At 35.9% G+C, this 24745-nt stretch overlaps 9 protein-coding genes across 9 annotated transcripts; 4 read left to right on the forward strand and 5 right to left on the reverse strand.

The window, feature by feature from the left end:
• Positions 1-285: 285 nt before the first annotated feature.
• Positions 286-2515, reverse strand: PHYBLDRAFT_140321 (hypothetical protein; the record flags this gene model as incomplete). The annotated part of the gene is made up of 12 exons (XM_018430381.1): positions 286-373; positions 442-538; positions 602-679; positions 751-1132; positions 1236-1449; positions 1525-1725; positions 1789-1829; positions 1911-1958; positions 2018-2065; positions 2140-2223; positions 2291-2424; positions 2491-2515. 12 exons carry the CDS (start codon positions 2513-2515, stop codon positions 286-288), a joined length of 1440 nt encoding a protein of 479 aa, XP_018296260.1.
• An 849-nt stretch (positions 2516-3364) lies between these two features.
• Positions 3365-5462, reverse strand: PHYBLDRAFT_80165 (hypothetical protein; the record flags this gene model as incomplete). Its single annotated transcript, XM_018443562.1, has 8 exons — positions 3365-3652; positions 3757-4032; positions 4107-4330; positions 4395-4486; positions 4559-4640; positions 4733-4769; positions 4840-5151; positions 5230-5462. The coding sequence occupies 8 exons, from the start codon at positions 5460-5462 to the stop codon at positions 3472-3474; spliced, it is 1437 nt and encodes a 478-aa protein (XP_018296261.1). The 3' UTR covers positions 3365-3471.
• A 1242-nt stretch (positions 5463-6704) lies between these two features.
• On the forward strand, positions 6705-8187 carry PHYBLDRAFT_154339 (hypothetical protein; the record flags this gene model as incomplete). Its single annotated transcript, XM_018433312.1, has 6 exons — positions 6705-6872; positions 6929-7007; positions 7073-7218; positions 7311-7374; positions 7467-7909; positions 7981-8187. 6 exons carry the CDS (start codon positions 6705-6707, stop codon positions 8185-8187), a joined length of 1107 nt encoding a protein of 368 aa, XP_018296262.1.
• Positions 8188-12130: 3943 nt separating this feature from the next.
• Positions 12131-12354, reverse strand: PHYBLDRAFT_140324 (hypothetical protein; the record flags this gene model as incomplete). Its single annotated transcript, XM_018430382.1, has 2 exons — positions 12131-12227; positions 12302-12354. The coding sequence occupies 2 exons, from the start codon at positions 12352-12354 to the stop codon at positions 12131-12133; spliced, it is 150 nt and encodes a 49-aa protein (XP_018296263.1).
• A 4345-nt stretch (positions 12355-16699) lies between these two features.
• On the forward strand, positions 16700-19264 carry PHYBLDRAFT_185136 (hypothetical protein). The gene is made up of 2 exons (XM_018439037.1): positions 16700-16921; positions 17071-19264. The coding sequence occupies exons 1-2, from the start codon at positions 16745-16747 to the stop codon at positions 18940-18942; spliced, it is 2049 nt and encodes a 682-aa protein (XP_018296264.1). The 5' UTR covers positions 16700-16744; the 3' UTR covers positions 18943-19264.
• Positions 19265-19783: 519 nt separating this feature from the next.
• PHYBLDRAFT_157493 (hypothetical protein) lies at positions 19784-20667 on the forward strand (the record flags this gene model as incomplete). Its single annotated transcript, XM_018433625.1, has 3 exons — positions 19784-20241; positions 20396-20531; positions 20616-20667. Coding segments are annotated over exons 1-2 (548 nt in total), but the record flags the coding sequence as incomplete, so codon positions are not given.
• Positions 20668-21781: 1114 nt separating this feature from the next.
• On the forward strand, positions 21782-22523 carry PHYBLDRAFT_157494 (hypothetical protein). Its single transcript, XM_018433626.1, has 3 exons — positions 21782-21892; positions 21957-22271; positions 22336-22523. Exons 1-3 carry the CDS (start codon positions 21807-21809, stop codon positions 22433-22435), a joined length of 501 nt encoding a protein of 166 aa, XP_018296266.1. The 5' UTR covers positions 21782-21806; the 3' UTR covers positions 22436-22523.
• Positions 22524-22575: 52 nt separating this feature from the next.
• PHYBLDRAFT_140328 (hypothetical protein) lies at positions 22576-23073 on the reverse strand (the record flags this gene model as incomplete). The annotated part of the gene is made up of 3 exons (XM_018430383.1): positions 22576-22820; positions 22924-23001; positions 23055-23073. 3 exons carry the CDS (start codon positions 23071-23073, stop codon positions 22576-22578), a joined length of 342 nt encoding a protein of 113 aa, XP_018296267.1.
• Positions 23074-23274: 201 nt separating this feature from the next.
• Positions 23275-24043, reverse strand: PHYBLDRAFT_140329 (hypothetical protein; the record flags this gene model as incomplete). Its single annotated transcript, XM_018430384.1, has 2 exons — positions 23275-23328; positions 23675-24043. The coding sequence occupies 2 exons, from the start codon at positions 24041-24043 to the stop codon at positions 23275-23277; spliced, it is 423 nt and encodes a 140-aa protein (XP_018296268.1).
• Between the last annotated feature and the right edge of the window lie 702 nt (positions 24044-24745).

The raw sequence follows: 24745 nt of genomic DNA on the forward strand, positions 1-24745 counted from the left end.
TCACATTAGTTATGTATCGTTAATCAAATAATCAAAAAAAGCAGGCTTAAAAAATATACATGAAAATCAAAAGTTTATTATTCTGTATTATTGTTGTGGTTGTTGGTATAATTATCATTAGTAGTAATAGTAGTAGTAGTAGTAGTAGTAGTAGTGAGATAATATAAGTATTTAAATGTGTTCAATATATATATACTTTTGTAATTAAAGATTAATGTAATCCTATATGCTGTAAATGCTTATTGCTTGTACTTCTTGGTTCTTAAGAACATAATTTTGTCTAATTTAGCTTTCTCTCCAACGGCGGCCGTATATTTGGACGAGGGGGATACAAGTAAAGTACAATGCAAAGTTGAAAATGGTAATCATTGTGCTATAAAACAGTGATAAATATGTAAGGATTAAGATATACAAAAGAGAAGAAAAACATTTATCACTTACTATGTCCAACCATCACCAAGACCATTTCTAATTGGAGCTGCCAGCAAGGAGAACATCATTCCAAGCAAATTTCTTGTAAAGTTACATGCTGATACGACTATTAAATAATACTATGTAAGTTTTTTTTGGGGGAGCATTTAATGCAGATAAGATATTTTACCTGACGCAGCACGACCAGGAAAGGTCTCTGAAAGATATGTGTTTGCAATTGTCATGGTAAACATAGTTCCAAAGGTGTCTATAAGCATTATATATATATATTAAAATTAATCAGCTTAGTTGAACTTATTAAGGAAAATGAACACTTACACATTGCGTATCCGATAAGAGGAGGGAATGATGGTGCGTGGAAATCAAGGAGCCAGCCATAAAGAAGTCCACCAAAGAGGAGAAATGGAATACCAAAGTAGACAGGTGTGAGACGGTACTCAATCTTGCGGATGTTATTATTGCGCGCGATTTGCCAAAAGTAAAGGCGATCTGACACTAAACCAGCCACAATACTTCCCAAGGTATTTCCAACACCTCCTGCAAAGAAAGCCAGCCCGACTGAACTTGTAGAGAAGTTATAAAGCCCGTAATATGTAGCAGGAAGAATAGTGACCAGAAGATAAAAGAATCCAAATGCAGCGCTCACAGGTAAGCACACCAAAAAAATATGAGGCTTTAAAAGCAAGCCAAGACTTCCGAACTATTAAAAAAAAACATGAATATTTTAGATTTCCGGATTGTCTTTAAAGCATAACAAAATCTCACAGAAAATCTATGGGTTGAGTCTTACGGTGGATACTTACTGGGTTGAACCTGATTTTTGAAAAGAATGATTGTTTGGTATCAGTTTGTGGCAAACTACCAGGAGGGATGTAAAGAGTCTCTTTGACGAAAAGGAACGTGATTATTGTCATAACTCCACCGATCATAGTCTTGATGTAAAAAATCCAACGCCATCCAAGATATTGAGTAATGAAACCACCGATCATTGGAGCAATTGCTGGACCTAGGACAGTTCTAAGAAATAGAAAAAATGGACTCAAATTAGATATTTACTGTATGTGAGTATAATAATGTAAGAAAGTAACTCACCCAAACATATAAAAGCTCATGGCTTTTCCTCTGTCTTTTGATTCAAACATATCAGAGGCACTTCCACCTCCAAGAGCCTGTCCTGCACAAGCAAAGATGGCCTGGAGAATTCGGAAGGTGAAGAACATCCCAATGTGCTTAGATATTCCGCAAATGATTGTAACTACTGTGTACATGCCCATTGCTGATATGTATATCCATCTAATATTGCTGCCCTGATTAACCAAAAGCGATTTGTGAATTAAACACTTGAATCAGACTTACCTTCTCCCTATACGTTCACTTAATGGAGCCCAGAATAATGGCTACACAAACGGATAAACTTTCTCACTTAGCGGACTTGAAGAAGAAGAAACAGAAACACAGAAACACAAAAAAAAACTTACACCAATACCAGTGAAAAGAACAAAGATAGCTACAGTAGCATTGATTGTCTGGAGAAGATCGTTAATATGAATAATGATAATAATTGTATCGTGTCAATTCAACTTACTATAACATTCGTGTCAAATTCAACTCGCATTATTGCAGTAGCTGGAAACTAAGCAAGATTATATATGCCTGTATTAGACGTGCGTACATCTTTATTAGCTAAAACAACAATAATATACTTACGTAGATCGCAGAAGAGAAGTATCCCATAAAAGCATGCATAGCTACAATACTCAGATTTGTCCACTTCTTAAGGGGAGACCAGTTCTAAAGCAAAGCATTGGGATTAAATGAAAATAAACTTATGTAAATACACCAGGTTATTAGATAATACCTTTGGATTATTAGGATCTTTGGCAGCATCTTCTTCAACGTTTGATTTGATCGTTTCTGCATACGCAATCTGATCTATTCCTTCTCCTATTGTCGATTGAGAGACATCGTTGATAAATTCAGTTTGTGTGATTTCTTGAATCACAATTTGGTTAGCTATTCATTATTCATACAAAGCGTATTTTTTAGTTTTATTTTTACCTTGTCCTTTCTCTAGATTCGACATTTGAGGAACGTCAATTTTTTAAAAATATAAAAAAAAAAGTAGAAAAATATGATCTGAAAAAAGGCAAGTGCTTTTATACCGAGATTTGGCTTCTAAGTTTTACTTTTGTGCGACACTAACTGTTGACTTTACTCTATAGCTTTGTACAAGCGACTTTTACGCAATTGACAAACAATTTGCGCAATTGATCTGCATTTCATTCAATAGCTCAGATAGTTTTACATAAATTAGATTAAATAGATAGTTGTGTAAGTTGAATTCTGCAATTAACTAAGCAATTCTATGTTCTTTTGATGTATAGTATCTCTTTGTGTTTGTCTGTGTGTGTCTCCGAATGACTCATTGGTGGGAATATGTCCTTCACATCTAATTTATATAAATCAGTATATATATATATATATTCATTATGACTGACATATTTTGCACCGCTCTTGCCAACAAGAATAATAAAGATAATTCAATCTAAAAGGCATGTAGGCCCTCCAAAAAAATAAATATTGGAAATACCATAAAAGGTTTTTTTTTAGTTTTAGACCCTTTCTTATAGATCAGATCTTTGACCGCAGTATTTTTTTATTTGGTTGTCTAGAGACGATTGTCTGAGTGTAAATTAAAGTATGAAAGCAGGATCATTTTTATATTTCTTATTTTGGCACAAAGAGAAAACACAGGGTAAAGGTGACTGTTCATGGTTGCACAAAGTAGTATTAAAAAAGAATATATTATTTTTAAGTATTATCTGTTATACGAAACACACCAAAGAAACCTTTTATATATTACTGGAAGCAGCATTGAATTCTGAATATCCTTCATGGATTTCTTTTTAATGTTTACAATTTTCCAAAAAAAAAAGAATAGCAAATATTTGATATATATGTATTATTGAATAAGTTTTGGTAAAGGCCAAATATTTACACACGGCCTTCCATGCTCTAATAGTATTTAGGTTGTTTTGTCTATTCGGGTGTTGCAATTAATGCACAATTCTCTAGACTAGTCTTAGGATCCACATAGTACACAAGTTCAACCTTAAACCCGTGTTCCTGAAGGTAACGCATTCTTCCAGCATCTAAAACGCGCTTACACTCATAGCCTATTTTTTCACGCTCACTAGAATCCCACCCAGAGTAGTGATTGCTGAGAAGAATCCAATACAAACGAGTAAGCAAAAAAATATGTCTTGTCGTGACGGTACTAAATATAGCCCTCAAAAGGTTTAATATGTATGTGTATGTATTTACCTGGTCTGGTCTGCATCCCCTTCTTCCTGTCCTGCATCTGCATGATCAGCCAACTCTTCTTCTTCTTCTTCCGTTAATGGTACATTTTCTGTCTCGGTGATTGATTTCTTTGGATCATACGTAGGGCCACTGGTAGCCCAGCTGCTCATCTTACTCAAACGGTCGAACTCAACCCTTGAAATGTTCGTTTGCTTCAAGTATTCATGATTAGGGTACATTTCATAGCGACATAATTGATGGCAGCATAAGGCAATGATTATACCCGAGATAGGCTTACTAAGAGTCACACAGCACCCACAATGAGTCAAACCTTTTTCATAAGTTTTAATCTCCTTTCCGTCAAGACCTACAGATTTCCTGCTTCTCTTTGGTTTGTCACATAGTTCATCAGGCATTTCAAGGTAATATCGGTCGCACTTCCACAGAGATGCTTGGAGAGAACTACCACCTTTTTCATCTCTTGGTTCTCGTTCATCAAAGCCTGAACCTTGCTCAGATCCAGATCCTTGATGTCAATAAGAACTCGCTGGACTACTGAGTGTGTGGCATCTGTACCTTTCAAGAATGGATCCAACTACTCGAATAAACCTTACTTAGTCGCTTTAATTTTGACATTTTTTTCTTCTTTTCGTGTGTACCTTGCTTTTCACATTTTTACGGTCGACCAGAACATAAGTAGCCTCTCCATTCTTTTCGTCCAATGCCTTCTTCAAGAAACCAGAGAGCTCACCTAGAGACATATCATATATAGTTGGTAAATATTAGTATTGGATGTGAATACAGATATGTTTGTATCTAATACCTCTGCCTGCACCAAACTCAACGAAACATGCCTTCTTGTCATCCAGCATTCCTCTTTGAACCATATGACCAAGCAAAGAAGACTAAAGGGTTTATCACAAGCCATTTAGAGTCATGCACTCGGTTATATCCACCTCTTGAACACTAAAAGTCCTAAACATTCTTTATTTTTTACCTGCTGATCAAGATGCTTAACAAATCTTTCAGCAGTGCTACAATCTCACGGGCGTAAGCTTTTATTGTGGTTGGTTGAAATTATATATATATAAGGTAATAACTTACCGAGGACTGGCTGTCGCAGGATTGGTCAGTATGACTTGTTCAATTTTTGGTACATATTCTTTATAAACCTTTTCTACTTTCTCTGCGACTGATCTCATGTCTTCTTTCTGCAATTTGCTGAGTTGAATACGGGCAATCCAAGGTAGAGAGTACATATTCTTGTGGGACTGGATTGTCTTTTGGAAATCAAGTTCCTCTTGTGTGAGAGCAAGAGTGCAGTTGACATTAAGCGAATAAAATTGTTCTTGCTCCTTTGGTCGTGCATTGCATCGTGTTTGCATGTGGTGCTCAAGATTAATTTCAAAGATTGTGCTTTTAAAATTAAACAAAGTCAGGAAAACAATACTAGTATAAAGGAAAAGAAAAACAGGAAAAGTCTTGATCACCTACTGTGAAGGATCGTAAGGACAAGGAATTCGACGTAAAGTCTCGGTATCTCCAGCCTTTTGTTGTTCTGCCAAGTGTTCACCACAGAATTTGTTAGTGCGTTTTGCTGGGAGACTGCAATATCTGCTCTTTCGGGCAACATAGAAATGACATTGTTGCGGTTTGTTTGGAGGAGGAGGAACAGGTGCTGGTGTTTTTCCAGCTTTAGAGGATCGCGATCTAGATTCTTTTGGCATGGTAGATGCAGGGACCTGAATTGCTAATCTCAAACCAAAATACTGTTTTTGTGACTTGTATTTGACCGAGACTTACCTCACTTGGAAAAAAGAAAATTGTGGGGTTTCTTTTTTTTAAAAAAAAAAAGTCTTTCTGTTTCTGGTCTCTTTGTGGTTATGTAAGCAAGTAACGTTTGAAAGAATATAACATTGTGATATTCCATGACATACCAATACAAAGTTTCAAAGCTGTTAGGAGATTCAGCTCTCAATGACTAATTTTTACGTCCTGACATAGCTATATTGCTAAAAATAAAGAACAAATCCTAGATTTTCAAAGGCATCTTTCCTGATTTATTTCCTTATTCTTAAAAAAACAGTGGTATTTTTAGAATGCTTATTTGAAATAAGCGTGAAAGTACTGCAGTCTTATTCTTCAAGGATTCAAAAAGTAATTTAAATCTTAAGGGAAAAGTTTTGTATGGCTAAGCTATTAAATTATAGGAGCATAACCCTGCTCCTGATTCCTTTATTCACAGCTTAAAATTATTTAAAGTAACCAGATTCAAGGTGCTACATGTGGAGAAGACCATGGAGAATCCCCACATTTTCAATAAAAATGCCCGATCTTTCCAGCGCTTCGGAAATCACCAATTCTGGTGCTCATTGGTATACCTATTGGTCTTTTATATATAATTTGATCCACAGTCAGCTATTTCCCTATTTATTAGTGGTATCAATGCCAGAATTATACAATTGTAGCTCGATAAAGGACGCCTATTTCAATTATTTATTCCTATAAAATAAATAGATTAAAAAAGGAGTGAAAATAATTGAAACATCAATCGAGGCTTTCGATTAGTAAGAACTTTTAAGCAATTTCACCTTGGACGGGTCTTCCTCATGCATACTCTTTTTCTTTCTTCGATCGCCACGTTACTATACATTCTTGCAATTCCTATATTTTCTCACGGATTTAAACAATTATCTGCTTGTCAATATCCTGTGAGATACCTTAAATAGAAGAAGTGTAACGATTGCTATCTCCGCTACACCAAAGCCAAGTACAAAATGTTATCCCCGGACTTTCCAAACTCATCTTCATATGATAACGAGCGTCACTTTCTCACTCTTGTTTTGAGTCTTGCTTATTTTTTTCCCGAAACTTCCTTTCCATTTTACACTTTTACTCTATAAAACCTCAGTTATTAATTAATAAAAATTATATAAATATATATATACACATTTAACAGAATAAACATAATGCAACAACCGCAGCAGGGACAAGAGCAACTCTCGACAACTCTCACAGCTCAACACAAACATACCACACCTAGGAATGCGCTTCAGCAAAAAGACAGACAGCAAAAAACCCAAAGTTTAGACTACGTAATCAGATCCGGACTTGCAGGTGGATTAGCAGGTTGCATGGTAAGCCATTAAACCATTAGCTTTGTAAATGACAAGTTACGAATGACGCGATTTAGGCAAAAACTGCGATCGCGCCATTAGACAGAGTCAAGATTCTGTTCCAAGCCGGAAACCCTATATTTGATAAATATGCAGGTAAGCTACAGAGATAGAAAGAGATAGAGTACGCATAGTATGGTACGCTAAGTATGGTGTGGTAGGTACATTTACTGGTGCATTCAAGGCCGGTCGTGATATATTTACCACCTCTGGTACAAGGGGACTCTTCCAGGGCCATTCTGTTACACTCCTTAGAATTTTCCCCTATGCTGCTATCAAATTTGTCGCATATGAACAATATAGAGCAGTAAGTATATATATAAAAATATTATAGCTTAGGAAGAGAGTAGAGAAAGAAAAAAAGTTGTGTATGTGAGTATGGCTAACTTTTTACTTAAGCTACTTATGCCTACAAAGCAAGCCGAAACACCAGCAAAACAATTCGTTGCAGGCTCTTTAGCAGGTAAAACCTATTGGCTGACTGACTTACTAGAGTAAAAAGTAAATCCCCTGACTAATGTAGTATATTTATTGACTTTTATATTTGCCCTTTAGGTGTAACATCCGTTTTATTCACATACCCGCTCGACCTTGTTAGAGTGCGCCTGGCGTACGAAGTCAAGCAAGATAGATCAAAAGGATCAAGTGTGATAGCAACATGTCGACAAATTTATCATGAACCTGCTGCTTCTCGGGGTTTTATGCAATTGAATATATTAAATTTTTACCGAGGATTTCTACCAACAGTAGTAGGAATGATACCATACGCAGGAGTATCGTTCTGGACATACCACATTGTCACTCAATTCTGCCGTTACAACCCAATTGCAACAAAGTACACACTCAAGCCTGATGTAGTCGATTTTGATCCAGCTAAAAGCAACCTTACAGTTCAACAACAACGAATTGTGGATAAACCACCCTTAAAAACATGGGCTGAATTGTTTTGTGGAGGTGTGGCTGGTTTGGTAGCTCAGACAAGTAGTTATCCACTCGAGGTAAGTTTTTTTTTGGACGATGAAAGAATACATATTAGGGACAAAGGTTTTTAAGGCTTAATGTGAAATAGGTAATTCGGAGGAGAATGCAAGTCGGAGGTCTATTGGATCCAACTGTCTTTGTTGGTTTTGTAAAAACAACCAAAGATATATTCAAGTCAAAGGGGCTCAAAGGCTTTTATGTGGGGCTTACCATTGGTTACATCAAAGTGATTCCGATGGTGGCAATTAGCTTTACTGTGTACGAGAAAATGAAATATGCCTTGAACATATACTGAGTAAGCACATGTAAACATAGATAAATGTTTATTAAATAATTTAAAAATAAAATTCTTGACACATAAGTCTCATTGTATATTCCAGGACCTCTACATCTATACACATATATTATACCGTAAAAAGGAAGAGATAGTCTTTTAAGTGCTATCCAATGGAACTCATAATACATACCACATAATCATATAGTCGAATTCTTGGACAACTTGTATAATAAGAAACAAAAGAAAAATACATCTATACAAGCTCTTTTGGAAACAAATGCATTTTGAGTAAAGTGCAAATTTAACGAAAGATGAAAATTGGCAATGAGAGTTGATCACTCGATCAATTACACATGAATTAGTTATATTGACAATGGAATCAATCTTCAATCATTTACAGTAGACACGATCTCACCATTGCGCAATTTAGAATGTCAATTACAATACATGAGGCAAATACTTTGCCAGTTAGGTTGGAATTTATAAAAGAAACCCCCTTTTTTTATACACACACACACAGTTCTTTCAAGTTTACCCAATGTAATTATTGAATAATCCACCAGTTCTATGGACAGATTACAAGGCGTAAGTAGCTTTGGAGACAAAAATGATATAAATATATGTATATATATATATATATTTATTCACTACATGTATAAAAACTACTAACTTATAAAAGCAAGATGCGCTCAATATATTCAGTACTATCTCTTCGCATTATATGTGCTTAAAGCTGGATTCTCTACAACTACTAATAATAGTACGTGCTCCCACATATACTTTATCTTACTGTATGTCGAGCTATGATAACTTATTGCAAGACATTATGCATATTTCAGCTAATGGGTGATATAATACAAAAGGCTATAGCTTTTTATAGGCTCCCAGCTTGAGATAGATAGATGAGATGAATACAGTCAAAGTTTAATATATTGATAATAGTGGGGGAAACGAAATCATATTGCTATCAATATATCAAGAGCTATAATGACTAATACATGACCCCCCCCCCCCCCCTCTTTTTTTTTTAGTAATTACATATAAACTCTAGGCTCTTTCACTTGACGCCACTACAGAGAGCAAATTTAGCTTGAGCAGAAAATTATTATACTTTGAATATTATAGAACTTACTACTGAAATGAATAATTGCTTTCATCAAAACAATAACTTACATAGAAAAAAAATCAGCTTTACATCCAAAATTATTACCAAAATTCTGCTTATATTTATAAGTAACTTTTTTTTGATACGTCAAGATCCACCATTTGAGCGTTATTTGACAGCGATTGCTCAAATGTTGATCAAAACATCCCATTTGTCCACTCTAAAATAACATTTACTAATGAGATTTTGGATATTTATACCATATAACGATGTTTGATTGCAAAGTTCCCTCGTGGTATACAACTAAAGAAAAATCGAGATTTTGAGATTTGGTTTACTAAGTAAAGCTGTTTATAAAGTTTATTAATAGCGGTCAGGCTTGCTTGATCAATATCAAACCAATATTCATATAGATCTCGATATGGATAACAGGTTTTTGAGTTGATTTCCAATAAAAAAATACAAAAAAAAGATAACAGACTTTATAATCATTTAGTACATAGTAATACCCTACTGTATTAATAATAGTTATACTAGGCTATCATATTAACATATTTACCTATTTACCGAACTATTTGTATAATTAGAAGAATTTATTATCGTACAATGAATAAACTACTGCCACCAAAAAGGCACGAAAAGAAGAAAATAATATTTATGAATTCTTCTAAAGTAATGAGTAAAGGCCAAATATACTTGAACAGTATAGAAGTTTTGAATAAGATTATTATACAGGTCTATCTGTACTTATTGTAGTGCATGTGATATCTGGGCATTTATTTTGTCGTTTGTATAAAGCATTCTATAAAGATTAAAGATACTGGGCATATGGCGCAATATTCTGCATACTTAAGCATACGTTAAATGCAGTATACAAAGATTCTGAGCAAAAGAACTATACAAACAATAAATAGTAAACAAAAGAGTTGTGTCACAATTCTTATCATTATTGTTGCAGAAAAGAAGGAATACTCTGAGTAAATCAAACAAATGAAATTTTAATGTTGTGCGATTTATAGTCTTGGAATAATGTATCCAAGCAAGACTTTTTTTATATATACTACAAATGAAGTATGTTTTGTAATTATTGGTACAGAGAAACTATTTGTATCAAAACAAGGCAGATTAAACGCTAAGAGACACACCAAGAATAAAGTATGGTGATTATTATATAATCATTATTTATCGTGTAATCAAACCTGAGCTTATAATAGCGGCTCCACAAAAAAAGAAAAGTAAAGAAAGGATCGACCATGATCTGCCCGTGAGAATATTATTATCCAACCAATGAATAAATGATGGTTTGGCTACTAGTGACAGACATGTTATTCTTTTACCCTTTTTTTGCGTTTAATGCTAATCTATGCGACATTGGGTTATAATGTATATAATCAAAATGCTAGATTATTTTAGATTACAAAAGAATAGTATATACCTGCAGAAAAAATTAAGCAGACCAGTTGGGTGGATAGAAGGTGCACTAATTAGCTGCTTTTACTAAAAAAAATAAATAAGCAGTACTGAATTACCGATTACTGATTATTGATTACCGACTATCAATTAACGGGTGAACGAAAACATACTATGTATTCGGTAATTTCCATTTTCCCTTACTTTTAAGATTAAATGTGTCTTACCATGGTGCAAGGGTAATTTTTGGAGAATACTCTATACTCATAACTGTCTAATTAACAATTTTCTCTGATCTTAACAATATATCTTATTTTTAATTTTGCGTTTTCAGTAGCATAACCATTGTAATAAATCAGATCTATATACATCAAAAGTAGAATAACATTTCCAGAAAAATATATAAGCTCAATAAGTCGGAGCACTGTATATTGCTTTTTACTAAGGTTGTTCCAATTACTGCTCTAGTTTTCTCATAAAATTAGATATATATATATGAATTACATTATACATCATTAAATACAATTCTGGAGTGATATGAATACCTAACCCGTGATCTTACTACAAATTGTTATGATCTTCCAAAAGTTCTTACAAGCTATAGACCAACTCGTTTCACAATTATCCTAAAAGTATATGATTCTCTAATGTATTCCATTCAGTCCAACATTATGATATTTAATATGGCTAAGCACTTGAGCCATTACAAATTCACATCAATCTACAAACAAAATTAAATATATAAATTGCAAAAATGAACTCGTAACTATTTTTAAATTGAAAAAAAAAAAGGTATTTAATGTTTTCTAGGTACAAGTTTCAGCCTTTTAGTCTCTTGGCAAAAGAAAATAAAGAATAATAAGGCAAATTTACTATCATAGCTCACATGAGCTATATGAAGCAAATGACTGTAACCAACTACTACGTGCTGTAGAGCAGTTTCAAGTGTATCGTACTACTTGTAATATAGTCTACTTTACACAGACAGACCTAGCGTCCCTGAGGCTGGAGCTATTATGGAGTAGAATAATGTGGTGTTCTGGTGTGTAAACGGTGTGACTTTTTAAGAAATATATGTTTCAAATGAAATACCTAAAAAGAGACAGAGTTCACAAAAGCATGGTTTTTTCTTCAAATAATAATAATGGTATTCCAGCTTTGTGTCACTAAGGATAAACTTCACCTCTTTTAGGTGTGTTTCATGCCAGGGGTTGACGCCAAAGTGTAACATGTCATGCAGTTGGCACAGTAGAAAAATAAATATAAGCAGAGTAGTATATGTATATCAACACTCTTTTTAAATAGTAAGATTAGCTTTAAAGATCGAGTAGAAATAATCGACAGACATGCCTTTTCTTTTAAAAAAAAAAAAAAAGTCATTTTCGAATGCCAGTTACTAATTTACATAAAGAGGTATATGAATAAAAGGTAATTTCAATGCAGCTGTCAGTGATCCTTATAGTAATCAAAGTAGCCGACTCCAAGAATCTTAGTTGGAGGAATAGAGTCGTGATGTTGATCGAGCATTTGCAAGTAAAAAGGACTAGATTAAAAGTGCAAAGCAATATACTTTTGTATTAATCATTTCAGAGCGGCGGTGATAATAATGTATTGGACCTGACACGGACAGCATCAGTACCCAAACCATTAGGAAATGTTGTTGACGACATTTTTCAACATTACCGTCTTTTGCTGCCAATGACATAAGATATATATATATATTTTGGCCGAGACCAAAGACCGATGGGCCTATCGCTATTACCCTAAGAGCGGAGACTCTTGCTGTGCCCCTCCATTTACTTTTCCTTTATATATTTTACCTTATCATGGATTCGAATCAATGAAAATGTATGATAGCCAGAAAAGACTTTTATCCTTATTCTGAAATTCGTTGCCTAATAAAGAAGTTATAATAACATAGCAAGAGTCTTTGCTAACTGAAGCATATAATGAAGAATAAAGAGTACAAATTTATTCAAAAAAAAAGAAAAGAAAGAAAGATTTCTACCAATCCGTAGAGGAGAGTTATCCATTATACAAACAAACCAGAAAAAACTTGAACTTTAACCACCCAGACTCCCACACTTTTCTAGAGGTTGACGAATGGGTGTTCATTTTTATTTTTTGGATTTTTTTTTAAGTGCGGATTACGGCTGTAATAAACCCGATTTCTTTTATAAGATATTCAAAAATAAATAAAATTGTTATTTAGGATACATATAAAAAAGAATGACTTGTCATCATTACCACCTACACAAACCTTTTTATGTTTTTATTTCTTAAAAGCAAATAAAGTCACTTTTCCGTATCAGTTGAAAGACATACACTCATTGACTTGTTTTCTTGGTCGATTGGAAGGCAAGGTGTCAACAACTGAGAGTACAAAACTTGTGTACATAAAAAAAAGTCACTTTGTGAGATCTTAAGCATTGGTATCTATTATTCTTCATTTGTTCTTTACCAGGAATTGTACCATACTCTTCGGCTTACAGTCCGTAATTGGTGCAAGTATAGTTTCAAGACATCGCAATACCTTTTTCTCACTCTCACTCTGTATTTTTATTTTTATTTTTAAAAAAATACAAAATACAAAAAAAGTATTGTATTTTTAGGTTATTAAAAATAGACACCGAAATTCTTGAGCATGGTAAGCGGACCGGGAGTTGAGAAGGAAAAAGGGGTCCAAGTCAAGTACGACCATATTCCATTGATCTTTTTTTTTTATAAACCAGCAAACTAAATTCCAGAACGCAATACAAACTTATGTCGTAACCGAGCTTGGCCTGCAATTTTTTTTTCTCTTACTTGGTCTTCGGACAAAATATATTTTAACACTCGACTTTCAAAAAAGTAAATTGTTTAAATTAAAACTTTTTGATTGGATAGTCGTTTTTTCAATAATTGTATGTTATTTTACTTAATTTGGACAATCTCCTTTATACAGTTGGTGTGGACAGACTAGAGGTTCAAAAAAAAGTTCAAACGACCCTGACTGACTAGTTTTCTTTCATTGCCACTTTGATTTTTTTTTTCTTTAAAAAAAAAAAAGACCATGCTTGTGAGGGAGAATATGTATCATAAGCTATAAGGCCAAAAGGAGAATTCTGCAAGAAAAGATTTTCATATGATGGAAGAGATGGTACTGTGAACACTTCATTTTATCTAATATGTATTTGACCCTTTTAATCGGTCTACATCAACTATATAAAAAAAATATGTCCAAATAAAGTAGGATATTTTTTTTTTGAAATTAAACATTGACTTTGTCCGAAAAAACAAAATAAAGTCCGACAGATTTTGGAAATGGTACGAAAACTAAGTAAAAAAAAAAAGAAAAGTAAAAAGAATGAGGGGGAAAATGGTAATAGGTGATCTTTGACACGTACACTTGGTCTGTAACTATTCAACCGAGACTCACATGTCTTTCCTAAACTTATCTAGACTCAGTCTGACAAGAGGTTGTGGAAATGAAGAAATATTATCCAAGGAAATATTATCCACTTGTAGGTTTTTTTATTTAAAAACATACAGATTAAATATATAATATATGTGTGTTTAATTTGATTTAATATGTATGGATTCTTGTTGGTAAATAGTACTATAAGGAATCTACATTTTGTATAAAAAAGAAAGGTCAATCACGATATGACATTTGCACCAATGTGTGGGTTGATTTGTAAGATATTGAGATGTGTATTGGTTACATACAATTATCGATATTCTCCTTTTACGTTTAAGTATCCGTATTTCAGTAAAAATAAATAAATAAATAAATAAAAACACGTTGAATTGTCATCCGAAATAGTGAAAGAGGTTCCGCGATTGAGCCGTCCGTTCATCGACGTATTTTTCATTTGGCTCCCAGAAATAGACCAAGAGATCCTATAATTGGTGCAAATCATTTACAAACGATATTTGTAACACTAATAAAGAAAGACGACGATCGATTGGGATAACAGTATAAATTTGCTATTTATGATTTTCACCCATTGGGTCTGGTGTACATTTAATGAAGTGTGACGAGTATTAAGTGGTAGGTCAAAATAATTTATTTATTTATTTATTTATTTATTTATTGGTAATAAGTAAATCAGTCAAGAAAGACCTAAAATACAATTAGAGAAGGGATCCCCTTTCTTGAAAATGAAGTTTAATAAGTTGTACAGTAGTAGGATGCTAGAGTAAAAGAAAGAAAGAAAAAAACAAAACGCTACGCGTTTAGAATTTTTAAAGGAGAGCAGCAACGGCAGCACCAACGAGGGCAATGGTACCGACAGCAGCAACGTTCTTGGTAGAGCCACTGGTGCCGGAAGCAGCAGGGGCAGCAGCAGAGCTAGCGGCGGCCTTGGTTCCAGCGGAACTAGAGGCAGCAGCGGGAGCCTTGGATCCAGAGGAGGAAGCACCAACGGGGGAAGCAGCAGAAGAGGCAGCAGGGGCAGCGGCAGCAGCATCACCGGAAGCAGCCTTGATGGTGAACTGACCGGTGTAGGACTGGTTGGGGGAGGTGCCAAAGACAAAGGCGTAGTCAGTACCGGCAGGGGTATCGGCGGGAATGGCCCAGGTGTAGGTACCGGAGGCAGTCTCTACATTGTTGGCAATGATGGCAACGGGCTGGAGAGCAGTAGAGAGACCCTGAGAGAAAACAATCTGGGAGATCGTAGGGACAGTAGGGTTGACCCAGGTGATGATGGCGGATTTGCCAGCAGTGTAGACGGTACCGGTCAAGGGAGAGGTGACGCTAATGATGTTGTCAGCAGAGACGGCGGCAACAGCCAAGGCAATGAGGGCAGAGATAAACTTCATGGTAAGGAGAGACGAGAGAAAGAGGGATGATCTTCTCTCTTGACCTGTCTCTCGAACTCCCTTTTATAAGAGTCATTTTCAACCACAATTCCCTCCACAACCAATCACTTGTCCGCGTACATTGGAAAACAATATCTGGCCCTTGCACAAGTGTTTATTGACTCCCGGGTTAGCTTGTGCAACCGCGTTCTGGTTTTACTTTTTGCGACCTGAACGACCAACATTGCAGTGAGATAGACTATACTACTGTAAGTTAGTTCTGATGATTGAGAATATTGTCCGGTACAAATCAATTGGAGATTAGCAACCTCGGTCAGGGACATTCACTTGGAACCTGTCAACTTTTAAACAGTTTCCATGGTAATATATGTATGTATATATACTTCTTCCAAATGCCAAGCAATTTTCAATTATTAGACGCTTAGAATAGTCAAAACCTCGGATGGCTGTCATTAGAACAAAAAAAAAACTAATGTCCTGTCCCCAACTGGAAAAATCCATCTTCTACAAATTGCTCCGGATCACGTGATCACACTTTTGGGTGATGCAATAACAAAGTGTGGCGAGCAATTCGATTCATGTATTTCAAATGACAACTGAGACACAAAACAGAACAATGCTTAATATGCAGGGATAATTCTGCCAATATTTGTTTTGTATGTAAGAAAATATATATGATTTTGATAGGCCTCTCGACCAGTCTTCTTGTAGTCTGTGCCCTGTTTTTATTTTATTTTTTAACCTTTTTATATATATATAATACACACATAAAAGCATATTATATTGTATTATATTATATTATATTATATTATATTATACTATATTATATAGATATGTATATACAATCTAATAATACACCAAATCACAGGGTTTCTTCATTATATTTTTCATAAGCTATCAACTAGTCCTTTGTCTATAGAGCTTTTAAAGGTTCTTTTTTAAGAAATTTAATAGTAATAAATAAATAAACACCCTTTTTGTGTATATACGTATTTCTATATATATATATATATGTGTGTGTGTGTGTATAGAAAGGTTTGGTTGTGTAAACTATTGCCATAATGTCTCCCGGTTTTTATATATATATATATTATTTTCTACTTGCACTGGTTTCAAACTGCGTCTGTTCGCTTTTTCCCTCTTTCCTTGCTCGTCTCTTTCTTTTCTCTGTTTTCTCTCTCTCTCTCTTATTTTTTAACCTTTTTGGCTGTACCTAATCACCCACTTGAGATCGATAGTGTGTTCATTCAACTCTAAATGACAATCCCAGTCGCAGTCGAAGACTCCATCTCTCTCCAGGATGAACATCTCGAAGAACTACAATTTTCCACTGAAGAATTCACAGAAGAAGACGTCCTGCCTTTTTTACTTCAAGCTCAAGACATCATTTCAAAGTTAGAGTCTAGGGTAGTAGAGCTAGAAACTGACCTTTCAGTAAGTGTAGTTCCAAGCAATACTAAAGAAATAAAAAAATGACAGAAACAATAAGCTTTCTATATATTTAAATACATTCAAGAATATAATATATATATATAAAAGTGGCTCACCCCACTTTATCTTTATTTTTTTTATTTTTTTTATAGACTATACACCGTAAATATGAATACGACCGTAATGATTGGCTAGTTGGTCTGTCACAAAAAGACCAATATATTCACCACCTATCAAGCAAACTCCAAAAGCTAGAATTCAATACCAAGGAAGCAATAGTCAACCTGTCTGACATGGTTGACGAAGACAAGCTATTACCTAACCTTGACCACGAACAGATGAACGCAACCATCGTCCTGTGTCTCAACTACCTCCGCCAGACTCAGCAGGGCATCACTCCGACTGTTGATGCCGTGTTTGACACCGAGGACCTTGAAGAGGGCGAACTTGAACGACGACAGGCAGCCACGAGTGAGTGGCAGCAGAACAAAGATCTTGATAACTGGAAGATGCCCCTTAAGCCTGTCAATCTTATGGATGGTCTCGAAGCCTCATCACACAACAGTATCGATGGCTCGGAGCTTACCGGCCCCACCGATCTTGACTCCTTCCATCCTACCATTTCCGACACAACCTCTGCCTCCTCTTTACCTGAAGATGACATCCCCCCCTCCTTGTTATTCCAACACCACCCCACCCTCCCATCTATAGACCACACATTCTGTCTCAACTGCAAACAACTCCTCACTCAACTCGACCAGCAAATTGAACAGAAAGCATACCTCAAACGAGACCTCGGCTCGCTCGCTTCCGCCCTCACCGAGGAAGAACAACTACGCTCCGACATTGAACAAACAAAACAAGCACTCGAAGAAGATGTCCAGGAGATCGCTACTGCACTTTTCGACAACCTCAACCGAATTTTGATGGATGAGGTCATGAATAGAGATGGCCTCGTCCGGATCAATAGAGAACTTAATGGTCTTTTGTTACCCACTCTCCAAGCATGGGATTCGAGAGAAACTCAGCTCAAGGAGATCAAGGAACTTCTTGTCGACCTTGATTCAGTTGTTCACCAGAGTGCCAACACTACCAGCAGTCTGACCGCAAGTGCAGACCGCTTCCAGTCTCTAGACCCTGATGTTCCCCGCAGTGGCCATCGTCGTCAACCCTCATCCTTGAGATTCTCAACAAATGGACCCCCTAACCTTGAAGATGCAATTCATGGTATCTCCAACAAGACAATTCGTATCGATGGTCTGATCTTCGATGAGTTCCAGCTTCATCTCAAGGCACTCTCTGCCACAACCCACCCCACCATACCCTTGACTGCGTACATGAAGCGAGTGATGGCTGAAGACATTGATCCCTGTCTCTTCCAGAATGCAGCTTCTGCCTGGTGGAAGTCACCCTGGTTCAGACGCAAGCTGATTGATGCAATCACCCGCAACAAGTGTGAAATCCAAAGCTTCCTTCCGAACCAGTCAACCTTCTCCTCATCCTCTACTTCGTCCTCTACTTCCCCAGCTGCTAGCCACATCAGCAATTCTTCAACCCCTACAACCACAACAGCCGTGTTAATGCCACCTAAAACAAAATGTGCATGCTGTGGTGTGCTGCGAGTGTGCGAATTCCGTATGCGTCTCCAACCAACCACTACGAGTCTGCTGGCTCAGAAACAGCCGCCATGGTTGCCTATTGATCGCTTCTGCCGTGACCGATTGGTGGCTGTTTGCGACTTTTATAGTTTTATGTCTTATCTGCGCCAGGCACTGATGCAGCACTCAGCCACTCTGAGCATGTTTAAGCAGTCGCTCCACTTCCGTCGTCGGATGGCTGTAGCCAAGATTGGCAGCATTGGTCTGTTTGACGAGACAAATATTACAGCCGCCAAACGTCGGTCTACCAAACGAGAGAGCATCGTTCTCGATCATTCTGGTAGTGGTAGTGATACTGCAAGTGTTGTCAGTATGAGTGACATACAAGGACTTGACGGCGCAGGACAGATTGTTATCGTCCATTAAAAAGAGACAAAACAAAAACCACACGGAAAAAAAAATCAACAAAAAAATGAAACCCAAATCACATACACACACACACACACACACACACGCACGCACGCAGACTCTTTATTATCCCTATATACACGCACAAACACACACAAACACACACAAACATCTATATCTTTATGAGAGCTTAATCAACCTTTTATTTTATCTTCTTCTTCTTCTTCTTTTTATTATTATTATCTTATCTTATTTATACCCTTACATAGTCTCTCTTCCCCCCATCTCATTATCTGATTATCTTGTCGCCAATAAAGCGCATTAAACATTCGATACTTATAAATCATTCTTATAATCTTCAAGCCCCCTCTTCTTCTTCTTCTTATTTTTTTCTCTTACCTCTCAAACTTATACTATTTTTTTTATTTTATTTTATATATCTCACTAAATGAACTGTTTCTATGTCTATTGTCTCAAATAATAATAATAAAAATTACCACCATTTTCACTTGAGATATAAGGTCTGTCAGCCATTAAAAGATTAGATATCATATCTTTTGTGTCAAGCAAGCAATCAAGCAATCAATCAATTTAATCTGTGCACCAAAAAAAAAATACTAATACAATCAAAATCAAAATCAAAATCAAATCAAAAATCCTTGACCGCAGCAATAAATAAATTAAATGCAAGAAACCACATTCAAATACCGATGTGACTCGTATCCTTTACCTGTTTTTTCTATTTTATTTCTTCACTATGAAAAAGGAAGTCTTCTTGGGATTTTTAATATCTCTTTTCAATTTATTCTTTCCTTTTTTTTTTAAAAAAAAAAAAAAAAACTCTTACCAAGTACACTATAGCAAAAACACACACATCAATGGTCAACAAACAGTCTAATACCCGACGTGGAAGAGGAGGACGTGGAAGAGGCGGTCATCGTCAAATAACTCCTTCTAGCCATGGATATATTTTCCAAGCTCAACCCAAGGACAATTTAGAAGAAGACTTTCGAGTTTATGGACAGTTTTCTGATGACGAACCCCAATCACCATTCAGACCTTCTGCCCACAAAGCTTCCAAGCCGGCTGTGGTTGCAAGCGCAAACCCTGACACTCTCCTGAGTAAATACGAAGGCATATACAACCGTAACAATAATAATAGTCGCAGTAAGAACGGATACAGCAACAATTATAAAAGACCTGGTTCCAGTAAAGAGGATTCTTATCAATCGAGCCATGGATCATCTAAATACAGGGAGGGTATCCAATTCACACCTTCGCGCTCAGGCATACCTTTTTCCACGTCTGATACCCCTGGTAAAAAAAATACACATATATATATATATATCATGGTCATATTGTGATCAATAGGCAGTACAGCTTTGTCTCTATCTCTCTAAATACTTGCATGTGTATTTGAATATGTCAAAAAAAAACAATTAATTTATATTATTTATCACTACACCTGTAGAAGATACATCAAAAGACGACACACCAGAACCACAGTCTACTACTTCGCAGTCAGAATCAAGTACTGGTCGACCCTCAAAAAATGCATCTGTGACAGAAATAGACACTGATAATGCAGAAATTGAATCTAGTTATGAGTAAGGTGTTCAGAATCTATACATATAACCAGATATATAGCTATATAAATTATTTATATTTATGTGTGTATGTATACATTATAGGAGTGATACATCTATTGATTTATTACATACCGGAGGATTCGTTCCCAAAGGTATAATGGATATAACATCTGACGACGAACGCAGACTATTTGGAAGCGCCGACACTTCAGATGATGACGAAGAAGAAGAAGAAGAAGTAATTTATGTGAAAACACATCTGTCAACAAAGAAATCCATCAATACACCTGTTGTGGATGTTAAACAACCATTAGCAGATGTTAAGCAGCCTGTTTCCCTTCCTACACCAAATCCAGACACCAAAAAAGTGGTTCTGGACAAACCTACCACTCAGACCATAACCAAAACAGCGGTTAAAACCATTCCTCAATCTACTGTACAACAACCAATACCTGACGAACATGCAAAGTCTATTCAGAAACCTGAGTCATCACGAACGGCCAAAGGTTTTGCACAAGACAAAGACTCTTCCCCTGACGATGAAGAAGAAAGTGAAAACGAAGATGAATATGAAGACGAAGATGACGACGACGACGATGATGACGACGATATAGAGATTGATGACGACGTGGATGTAGACGTAGATGTGGAATGGATCCAGGACTATATGGAGAATATGGAGCTCCAGGGCGAGAGTCTAGAAGATCTAAAGAATTTCTCAAAACGATTCAACCTTGACAAAGAGCCCGAATCACTCGATAGATGGCTTGATGAAGATGTACTCGATCTTGAAAAACTTCGGTCAGATCCTCCAAAGAACCGTAAAGAGAGGCGTAAACATCTTCAAAACGATGGATTTATTGAGATGACAGACCAAGAGTTCCGTCTTTCTCTTCAGGACGCTTTGGATGAGTTTCCTTCAAGCCTTCGGAAAGGTGTCAAGGCACGAATATCAGCCGGTCAATTGATAGAAAATGACGATAAAAAGGCAAAAAAGAAACAAAAGAGTCTGGAGCGTCGTATGCGTAAACTAGAAAAGAAGAAGACCAAAGAGACTATTGCAAAGATTGATATGCGAAAGATAGACAGGTGCGTTGTGGATAACTGCTGATAATAGAAGTATGAGTGCTCGTATCTAACACCTCGGTTTAATATAGACGTTTGTGTGATTTCATAAACGATGGATCTATATCTAGGTAAATATTTTATATGTAATTTGGTTCTTGAAAGATTGGCTATCTTATAACCAACTGTTTTTTCTTTCTTTGTATATATAGTTTCCAATTCAGCCCAATGTCTAATAACGAACGACGACAGGTCCATATGTTGGCTAGAGCATACAATTTGAAATCCACTAGTCTTGGATCCGGAGAGAACAGGTAGATATTGTAGATCTGCTCTTATAATCATATGAAATAATATAACTGATTTCTGAATCTATAGATCTACAACTGTCACCAAGACAGACCGTACATTTATCCCCAACGACAAACGCTACATTGAACGATTCATTTCTCAGGCACAGCAAACAGTGGACGCTACAAACGCCTTGTCAATCAAACAACAAGCAATGATGGCTAAACAAAATATCTATGGTCCACCAACTCTTTCGAAGAAAGAAAAGAACAAGCCCAAAGACAAGAAGGAAAGAAAGAAGGAAAATGCACCCAAAGAAGTACTTCAGTCTAGAGTTGTGGCTGCAGATGCTGCTCCTATTTCTGATGCCAATGTTGGACACCGGATGCTAGCAGCAATGGGGTAAATAATATTAACATTATGTAATACATACGATCCTATCACTGACTTTCTCTCATCTCTATAGATGGAAACAAGGCGATTCTCTTGGTGTTACAAATAGTGGTATTGTCAACCCAATTGAAGCCGTTATCCGCCAAAAGGGAAAGGGATTAGGAACATTATAACAGTAATAATAAGAAAATAATAATAGTAATATACAAATCATCCTTGTTTCTTTCTCAATGCATGTGCGTGTGTATGTAAATCCAACCCAATGTATAGTGTAATGTAATGTATGTGATGCGATGTTATGTGATGATGTGCTTTATTCGATATTCTCCCAGACCTGCTTTCGTACCTTTCGCTTTTCCGCCTTCTCAGCTGCCTTTTCTATTCTGATTTCTTCCTTGTCAGCAACCATCATGGCTCTTGCCATCTTCTTTTGTTTCTTCACACTGGCCATCTTCTTGATAGGAGTCTTCTTGACTTTGTGGACAGTTTTAGAGGTGAGAGAGATGGCTTTTCCTCGTGCTTGGAGTAGCTTCAACTCCTCGGCAATACGTGCCTTGGCTGATTTGTATGCATAAATAAGATTCTCTTTCTCTTTCTTTTTCTTCTTTCGTTCTTTTTTGTGTTGGTTGTTGTGCATAAAAATTTTATTATGTTCTCTTACCGCCAGTTGGCTCTTTCTGTTTCTTTCCGATTTTTCCAGAGCGTGCATGTTTGGAGACATTCTCGGGATCCGCTTTGACTATTATTGAATGATGAGCTTTGATGTGATCAATTAAGAATAATCTCATTTACATGTTGAGATCTTGCCCATGGTGAATCGAACGAAAAAGGTAAAAAAAAATTGAAAGCAAGTTTGAAATTTCAAGTTCACTTTCTTGTATTGTGGCTTGTAATTACATTTACACAGAAGATAAGGAGTGTAATTAAGTTTTTTTTTGGGTAAGCTTACGGACAGCCTGGAAGGACAGCCTGAAAGTGTATTACGTCACCTAGTCATGTGTTTGGGCAAATGTCATATTGGCGGGACAGTCTGGACAGCCTGAACAGTCTTGGTAGCCTGGACAGCCTGGAAATATGTTACTAAACTTACTTCACGTATTTAGGCAAATGTTCATTTTTTTGAGGCATTCAGACTTTTGATATATGTTTAATATTTCAAAAATAAAATAAAAAAGCATTGAAAATAAAGATAAATAAATAAATAAATAATAATATGAATAATAATAATAAAACTTGATAAGAGATAAAGAGATAAATATAAAAACAAGGAAATGGAATAAAAAAGAAAAATAAAATAAAAAGATCTACAGAATAAGATATATATTAATATTATTGAATGGAATTCCATTATGAAATCCATATCTTGGTAGTTAATACAGAATGGAAAAGTCCTCTAGGTTATGTTTTTTTACTATGGCTTTGTGAAATGGGTTTATTTGCGGCCAATTGAAGTTTCTGGTTGGTTTGCGTTTTGCAAGGAGAAAATCGTTGATGTCTAGAATAAGTATAATGGGTTCGAATTTGTCTGGTGTGGTGGTGAATGGTACAAAGAGACAGTCGCCAGTTTCTCTTGGAGTATTCCAATATACGGCTATGGTTCTGTTATATGTATTTGCTACGATTTGTGGATGGTCAATTGTACCAAACCAATGTTGTTGAGGGAGGGGCAAGTGTTTGTCTTGTAGACTGATGATTAATGGGTTTGTGGATGCAGGCATATGGCCGTGCTCCATTCTTCCTCCGTAATGAGTGTATTGATATTTTAAATAGTTTTCTAACATTTTGTCTTTGACTTCAGGTCATCGCTCCTGGTTTTGATATACTTCCATTGCTATTGCTCTATAGCCACAATTGCCATCTGCTTCCGGAGAGAATATCTGAGATATTTGGTGTGGGGCGATTGTAAGATTAGTCAGAAGTGTATGGTCACATGGTGAACCTAGGTAAATAATATTTTTTAATGCTTTTTGTTGTTTTTCTAAAGATAATTCATGTCTAGAAAATCGAAAAAAGTCGAATGAGTTAAATCTGAACAATATGTTATAATAAAGACTTACTTTTTTTGTTTTTTTTTTCAGTTTTAGTTTTTTTTGTTGTTTCTTCTTTTTCTGCTTCAAGACAGTGCTCTAGAGCAATCATTTTTCTTTTTGTATTTTTAGGTCTACCTTTGATGGCTTCCACTACTGTTGGACCATTAAGGTTCTCAAGTTTCTGCTTGGAGTCTAGTTCTATTATTTTGCCGATGCATTCTTTGAAATGTATTTGCTATTGTTTGCTTTGGGCGTTGATAAGTATTTGAGTAACCCGTTCAAGCTTATATGCGAGTTGGGGTGTTATTGTGGTGATTTTAGTGATGTTTTTAGGTACAGGTAGTGCGTTGTGAATAATTGAGTGGTCTGTACATAATTATATATAAAAAGAGAAAATAGTTTAATAACATATATGTATAGATATATACATTACCTTCTCCTTCTAAGTAGTTT

Source organism: Phycomyces blakesleeanus (genome assembly GCF_001638985.1).
Source record: "Phycomyces blakesleeanus NRRL 1555(-) unplaced genomic scaffold PHYBLscaffold_3, whole genome shotgun sequence".
Classification (NCBI taxonomy): domain Eukaryota; kingdom Fungi; phylum Mucoromycota; class Mucoromycetes; order Mucorales; family Phycomycetaceae; genus Phycomyces; species Phycomyces blakesleeanus.

Bases quoted from the DNA above. Each gene is read 5' to 3' on its own strand.
- PHYBLDRAFT_185136 (XM_018439037.1), top strand. From the start codon at position 16,745: ATGACAATCCCAGTCGCAGTCGAAGACTCCATCTCTCTCCAGGATGAA. The intron at 16,922-17,070 runs GTAAGTGTAGTT...TTTTTTTTATAG, and splicing joins AGCTAGAAACTGACCTTTCA to ACTATACACCGTAAATATGA.
- PHYBLDRAFT_157494 (XM_018433626.1), top strand. From the start codon at position 21,807: ATGTCTAATAACGAACGACGACAGGTCCATATGTTGGCTAGAGCATAC. The intron at 21,893-21,956 runs GTAGATATTGTA...CTGAATCTATAG, and splicing joins CTTGGATCCGGAGAGAACAG to ATCTACAACTGTCACCAAGA. The intron at 22,272-22,335 runs GTAAATAATATT...TCATCTCTATAG, and splicing joins CGGATGCTAGCAGCAATGGG to ATGGAAACAAGGCGATTCTC.